The sequence below is a fragment of the Caenorhabditis remanei genome, chromosome IV (assembly GCF_010183535.1).
Source record: "Caenorhabditis remanei strain PX506 chromosome IV, whole genome shotgun sequence".
NCBI classification, from domain to species: Eukaryota; Metazoa; Nematoda; class Chromadorea; order Rhabditida; family Rhabditidae; genus Caenorhabditis; species Caenorhabditis remanei.
Genome location: NC_071331.1, coordinates 5,600,227 through 5,608,040, shown reverse-complemented (window position 1 = coordinate 5,608,040; position 7,814 = coordinate 5,600,227). Strand labels below are relative to the sequence as shown.

The window sequence follows — 7,814 nt, the reverse complement described above, 5'->3', positions numbered from 1 at the left end:
ACTTCTATGTATGAATTTTCGCCAAATTTTCAACTTTTCTCAAAAGTTGATTTTTGAAATACTAATAATGAATACCTTTTTACCACACTAGTTTGACATTACACAACAACACTTCAACTTCATTTGGAAATTAAAATTTCAGAAAAAAATCGATACATATTGTCTGAAAAATTTTGATGTCTGAAACTGAAAAAGAATTTTTTTGAGATAGCTTCAAAATTCTTTCAGAATCAAATTGCTCGCTAGTTTTGGAACATTTTTTGTATTGACCTTTTATTTCTAATTGTTTCTCATCATTATAAAAAATCCAATATTCCTTCAATTCAACCATTTTAAGAACATAGTCAGTTTCAGGCTCAAATTTGACGTATTTCGTGGTAACGCAGTTATTTTTTTTTCTAAATAGTTTTTTTAGTTCATTTTTTTAAGTAAATATTAAAATCCTTGCTTAATTGAAAAGAAACTATTTCTAGTTTTCACAAAAAATGTTGCTGAAAATTTTTTGGTAGTGAATGCTTATTGATGCTTAAAAACTTTGAACTTAAATCTTTTCAATTAAGCAAGGATTTTAATATTTATGAACTAAAAAAACTATTTAGAAAAAAAAATAACTGCGTTACCACGAAATACGTCAAATTTGAGCCTGAAACTGACTATGTTCTTAAAATGGTTGAATTGAAGGAATATTGGATTTTTTATAATGATGAGAAACAATTAGAAATAAAAGGTCAATACAAAAAATGTTCCAAAACTAGCGAGCAATTTGATTCTGAAAGAATCTTCTTCCTACTAATGGAATAGTTCTGTCTGTCCGTCCGACGCTTCTCCCTGAATAACTTTTTTCTCTCTGAACCGTTCCAAAAGATGTTTGGGGGTATAATCATGTACCTCCGAGCGCTTCAATTTTTTGGACCCTGGGTGTCAGATTACTGTAGGATTACTGTAGCAACCGTAACCCAAAAAATGAAAAAGGGTTCCAAACAGAACGAGGGGAGACCAGACTGGGGTGGTAACAACCTTGACCCCTCAGCATGGCACCCAAAAAAAGATGGGTCGGTTACTGTAGGATTACGGTAGTTACAGAGTTTTGAACATTAACAGTCGAATCTGAATACCTTGGAAGGTTCAGATCCCCACAGATTGAGTACGTTGATAAATTTTTAACTCTGTAGTCCCGTACTTTTCCTCGAGAGACTTTGCAGGATTTCCACTGCCATACCCCTGAAAGGGTACTGTAGCTACAGTAACCCAAAAATCGGAAAAGCAGGTTAAAACTGAAAATACGGGGCCCATAATTTGGTTGTGACTCCCTAGGCACCTTAACACAATACTCCAAAAATTTGAGCCAGTTTGGCCGCAACATCCAGAAATTCTTAAAAGTTTCCAGAATGTTCCAGAAACTTCTTGAAACTTTCAAAAACTTCTAGAAACTTCCAGAGAGTTCTAGAAAATTTCAGAAATTAATAGAACCGTTTAAAAAGTTCTAGGCTTTTCCAGAACCTTCCAGAAGATACCAGAAGATCCGGAAGTTTCAAGATTTTTCCAGAATTTTCTAGAAACTTCCGGAAACTTCCAGAAATACTTCCGATTTTAGAATCCAAATATTTGAGAATCTTCCAGGAACTTCAAGAAATAAATTCGGCGGTAATTCAAAATTTTGAATTTCGGCGGGATTTCAAATATTCTGGAACCTTCTAGAAACTTCTAGAGAAACTTTTGAATTTCGGCGGGAATTCAAATATTCTGGAACCTTCTAGAAACTTCTAGAGAAACTTTTGAATTTCAGCGGGAATTCAAATATTCTAGAACCTTCTAGAAATTTCTAAAGAAATTTTTGAATTTCGGCGGGAATTTACGTGAAAGGGTTATACATTCACGAAAAGTTCTTTGGTTTAGTGAAAACACTTTTATCGTTTTTTGATGTTTTCTTAAAGTTTAGAAAAAAAGTCAGAGAATTTTTTTCGGCAGCATCCTCAACAAAAATGAAAGAGAAAGAGAGTGAATCATATTAACATTACATTCATCTGAAAAACTTATTTGGATTCAGAAAATTATTTCCAGCAACTCCTACTCACAACCTTCAAGCCAACTGAATCCAGCGAAAATCGCGGCGTAGCCGCGAACTTTCTGCTGGTTTGAAGCTATCTCAAAAAAATTCTTTTTCAGTTTCAGACATCAAAATTTTTCAGACAATATGTATCGATTTTTTTCTGAAATTTTAATTTCCAAATGAAGTTGAAGTGTTGTTGTGTAATGTCAAACTAGTGTGGTAAAAAGGTATTCATTATTAGTATTTCAAAAATCAACTTTTGAGAAAAGTTGAAAATTTGGCGAAAATTCATACATAGAAGTGCATTTTTCTCAATGATGTTGAAGAGTTGGAAATAAAGTGTCAGTACAAAAAACACTTAAAAAAGGATGAACAGTTCGATTCTGAAATAATTTTTGAGTTATCTCAAAAAAAGTTTTTTTCATAGTCAGATATCGAAATTTTTCAAAAAACAGTATAGGATTTTTTTTGAAATTTTTATCTTTAAAATAAAGCTAAAACATTGTTGTTTCATGTAAACATAGAGTGGTAAAAAGGTATTACCTATTTGTTCCTTAAAAATTACAGTTTTTCCCAAAATTTCAGAAAAAATGGACTAATTTTGTTATATTTTGGTCAAAAATTATTTTCATGTTTTAAAATTTTGAGAAAATACTACACTAACAATACTCATTTCATTCCAAAAATTATAGCGTTCTACGGTCAAAAACAAAAAAAAAATTTTTTTGCTCTTTGAGCACCTACAGTACTACCGTAACCCGGAGCCCGAGCTCAAAAATTTTTGTATGGGTTACTAATGACCAATAGTATGTTTGACTGCAATATCTAAGCTGTACCATGCATACAGGTCCTAGGCCCACACCCTTTGATGCCATGCTCGAGTCTTACAGAGAATGCGTTATATGACAAAGTTGAAACGTATTTTCATAAATTAGAACAAAAAATCAAAGTTAAAAAAATGTTACAGGTCATGCGAAAAATGAAGAAATCAGATAAAAAATACAAATAAAGATGGAAAATACGGTATTACTGATGTGAAAAACTTGTTGGCGGGGAACCAAAAGTGAGGGACTTGGCACGGTGAAGTTAAAAATAGTGTGAACAAATCACCCCGTTTCATTTATTCCTTAAATGACCTGAATTAGTTTCTGAGGTAGTACATTATCAAAAGTAGAGTTTTTCGGGAATCCAAAAATAAAAACAACTTTTTTCATAAAACGCTCAAAACAGGAAAGGAATCTTACTGCATCTGGGTGGTATCATCATCTCGAGATACTCTGAATGTGCCTTGGGCTAATTTTTTTTCCGATAGCAATTTCAAATTTCCGACTTTTCGAAAAAAAAGTTCCAGTTTCAAATTCACAAAAATTGCGTTGATTATCATTAGAAATTGTTGAGTTGTTTAATTTAATATAGTTTATTGACAAGAAAATGCTTTTTTTGTTGACAACCTCAGAACTATTGCAGCACACTCTCGTAATTTTGAATCGTTCCCCCTTCAATTGTATTCTACTGTTAAGTCTCTAATAAATTTATTATTGAAAGAGCAAGTCTATTCGAACCACAACACCACGAAAAGGACTAGATATTTCATCTGGCCCCAATTTACCAAGTAGATTACCTTGAACCAGTGTGTGTTCTCGAGAAAAAGTTTCTCGAGAAACGCCATTACGAGAAATTTCTCGAGGAATTTCTCGAGAAATTTCTCGAAAATTTCTCGAGAAATTCTGCTAAACAAACTTTTTGAAAACATTTTGAGTTTTTGAATTTGTTTTGGAAATTTTTGGAAATTTTTTGAAATTTTTTGAAAAAAGTATAGTTTTCGAATAAACATTTAAAATTGAATCGAAATGTGAATATGTATGAAAATTTAAGCATTTTTACTCTATTTTTTCGAAAAATTTCAAAAAAAATGGTGAAAATGGGTACCCGTTTTTGAATCCGGGGCGGGCCGGTCGGCCCGGACCCGGCCCGATTTTTGACAAGTATGAAATATTGAAATCACACTCTAATTGGAACCTTCAAACAAATTATTTATATTTTTATGCTATAAACACTCAATTTCTCGAGAAATTCTCGAGAATTTCTCGAAAGTTTCTCGAGAATTTCTCGATTAATTTCTCGAAAAATTTCTCGAGAATTTCTCGAGAAATTTTTCGAGAAATTAATCGAGAAATTTCTCGAGATCGCCTCGAGAAAACACACTGCCTTGAACCAAGCATTTTAAGCTACAAAAAAAAACTATTTGAATTTGAAAACATGTCCATTTTAAAGGCGGACTAAGGTCAACTCTGATATTTTTTGTATGAGTACCTGTGAGCTTATTTTCATACCGAAAAAATTTTAAAAATCGGTCTGGAACCCGCTGAGAGCGATCGCCGGTGAGTTTGGGCATTTCGGTGGCCTAGAAATTCGACTTCGGCCATGTTGATTTTTTCAAATTTTATCGCTATTTTTACTCATTTTTGTTGTTTTCTTTCAATACATAATTTCGAAAGTAAACGGCAAAAATTGATAGAATTATTACAAAAATGGTAGAAAAAACGAAGAAATCTCGAAAAAAACAACATTTTCGAAAAAGTTCTAGAATGTTCGAAATGCCCAAACTGTTTCGCCGCTCGTTCTCAGCGGGGAATGGATCGAATTGAAAAATTTTTTCAATGTGAAAATGAACTCACGGAAAAGAACAAAGGAACATACGGCCGAAGTCGAATTTCTGTGCCATAACGCCAATTTTCACCAGCCACCGAAATGCCCAAACTCACCGGCGATCGCTCTCAGCGGGTTCCAGACCGATTTTTAAAATTCTTTTGATATGAAAATGAGCTCACAGGTACTCACACATTCTTTTATGAAAAAATCAGAGTTGACCTTAGTCCACCTTTAAGATACCGTGCTCGAAGTTTTGAAAGTCGAACAATAGCTAAAGTATTGTATATATCAAAAAAATAAAAGATTGAAGTGAAAAGTGAAGTAAATTTTTTTCATAATGCCTTCACGAAACAGAAACAAATTCAGGTTGTCTCAATTTTCGACAATGCTTCAATCATTTTTAGATCAGTTGTATTGTCTGGATTCAAGCAACAACACTATCTCTGACACGTGAGTAGGGATGTTGCGGGCCGCCTTCGCCTTCACGCTGCGCCATCTTCATTTCCCAATACGGCAAAGATGCCGTATTCATTTCCAAGACAGGCGATTTTTTCCTTTTCTCGCGGTTTTCATTACCGCTTTTTATTTCTCGGCAAGCAATTTTTGTTTCGCCGGAAATGAAAAAGGCAAAAATTACCTTCGCCTGAAATTGAAGCGGCAAATATCGCCGTCGGCGGACATGAAAAAGGCGAAGGTTACCGTAAAACGCATTTTTAACATCCCTACACGTGAGATACCAGTTTCAAATTTTTTACTGTCAAGGTTTTCTTCACCAACAACTTTCATTTTGTATATAATAGATGGGACCAAATTTGGCTCGGTAGTTTTCGAGAAATCGACCAAATTTCGAAAATTCTGTGACTTTTTGTTATTTTCTCGAAAACTACCGAGCCAAATTTGGTCCCATCTATATAAAATGTTTAAAAACTTAAACTGTTTAAACTCGGATTCATGTTTTTTTAGATTCTTTTTTTTTTCATTCGTTTGATAATGTTCAGAAATAAAAACGCTGACACATATTTACTAAATGAAAAATGAAAAATTGGCATTTTGACCTAAAATAAGTTCAGAAACCAGGAAATTTTGCTGGATAATGCACTCAGAATAATTCTAAAACTAGAATTTTCTCACTTCCTACTTTGAGCTTTACGCTAAAAATCAGAATAATAACGCTTTAGACCTGCTAATTTCTAAACATTTTCGTTTCATGAGGGTAGATCAAAAATTTTCTTGCAGTTCTTCTTCCGAGGCTGGAAGACCGTGCTCATTGCAACATAAAATTGATGTGAGAAGAAGAATATTAACTAACGAATGTAGTGAAACAGTAATTTTTCGTCTAATTGAGAGATTTTTAGGTTTGTTGCATAACATTGTATGTCTAGTGACTGTCTCTAGACGTGATTGTAATGCGAAGACTCTACATACTGTATTGTAAATAAACACTAATGGAAACGTGATTAAAAACCAGTTCCAGTTTTTTAAGGACCTCGAAACAGGTAAAATCATTCTTTTGAAACGAATTTTTCGAAAGTGAAGAGAGTAACAAATTTTTGATGAGATTCATGTTGTCACGTTCAATTTTTCCCTTTCTATCTCGTTTTACTAACTAAATAATTTGAAACGAGGAGAATAAATCAGTTGTGAACGTGGCAAAAATCGTTTTGCTAACAAGAAAGTGTCATCACTGGCGCATAAACATTTTTTTATACTTTTCTAAAAAATATACTTTTCTTTTCAAAATGGTTTAAAAAGCACTGATATAAAATTTATGAGTACTGAAATCATTTCATTTCGACTCATTAGTTTTAAATTCATGAAGAAAATCTATATTCGATCTATTTATTTAGACAGGATTGCTAAGAATTTTCTATTCACACTACCAGCTTTTTCATTAGGTATATGAAATAAGTCACACGCCTGAAAACGAAATTTCGTTGATGTTTCAAGAAAATGGCATGGCTTGGTTTCAGATAGTCTGTTTGCTAAAATATAAATTAACGACAAAAATAAAAATAAACAATTTTTTTCACAAATCAGAATTCACTTGATTCTCGGAACAGATATTGTGGGTTACAGTTTCATGAAGTATTTTTAGTTTTTCACATCCCTCCTATCGTAATCCCAAAACGATTTCTCTTGCAGGATCCACAAAACCAACAGACCAAGGATTCCTATGCAAAAATGAATGGGGAACTGTTTGCTGGCAGGATTCCAAACGAGATAACAATCCCTCAAATGCTGGAAAAATTCGGAAGAAAAGAAGTGGAGTTGCTGAAAATTGATATTGAAGGAGGAGAGGTTATTGCTCTGGAACCGCTCATCAAGGACTATTTTGTGTGTCACGTGAGAAATTTTTGTTCTGTTTTAAGTAGACCATAATATGAGCCTATAATAACAGAAGGTAATCTTCAATTCTTCAGATTTTCATCGAAATCCACGGAATGCCATCTGATCATTTGAGGATGCTCCAGATTATTGCAAAGTAAGGTATCCACATCTTCTTCACCAATCCCCATTTTTCCAGATACGGCTTCCGGATATTCAATGTCGATGAGAACTTATTGTGCCCGATGTGTTGTGAATACAGTATGATCAATGAGTTGTGTATGGCACAGTTTGGAGTTGTTCCATTGGCTATTACCATTCCACAACAAATTGATGTTAGAAGAATGGATCACTTGGATGGAAGTTAAATATATTCTTATTTTGGGGTTCTTATTTTAGAAAGCCGGGTGTTGAAAAAAAATGGAGTAGGTAAATCGTAATAAATATTCCAGATCTATCTCGGTTACCAGCAGGCTTGGTCGGAGGACAATTTTCGGAGAATCGGAGAATCGAAATTTTCTCCGAAAAAGAAAGTCGGAGAATCGGATATCCGACTTTTTCTCCGAAAAAAAACTCGGAGATTCGGATATCCGAAATTTTCTCCGACTTTTTTCTCGGAGAATTGGAGAATTTCGGATAATTTCGGAGAATCCAAAAATGTTCCCAAAAATGCTTCTAAAACGGATTTTCTGTTGCGTTTTTCAGAATTCACCTTTCTAAGACATGTTTTATCAACAATAAAAGCGTTTACCAGTAGAAATATCACCAAAACAGGGTTTTGAGTGTC

General features: G+C 33.6%; 1 protein-coding gene across 1 annotated transcript; it reads left to right on the top strand.

Moving 5' to 3' along the window:
- Nucleotides 1-6,937: 6,937 nt before the first annotated feature.
- GCK72_012506 (uncharacterized protein) lies at nucleotides 6,938-7,395 on the top strand (the record flags this gene model as incomplete). The annotated part of the gene is made up of 3 exons (XM_053729171.1): nucleotides 6,938-7,045; nucleotides 7,123-7,184; nucleotides 7,227-7,395. 3 exons carry the CDS (start codon nucleotides 6,938-6,940, stop codon nucleotides 7,393-7,395), a joined length of 339 nt encoding a protein of 112 aa, XP_053583943.1.
- Between the last annotated feature and the right edge of the window lie 419 nt (nucleotides 7,396-7,814).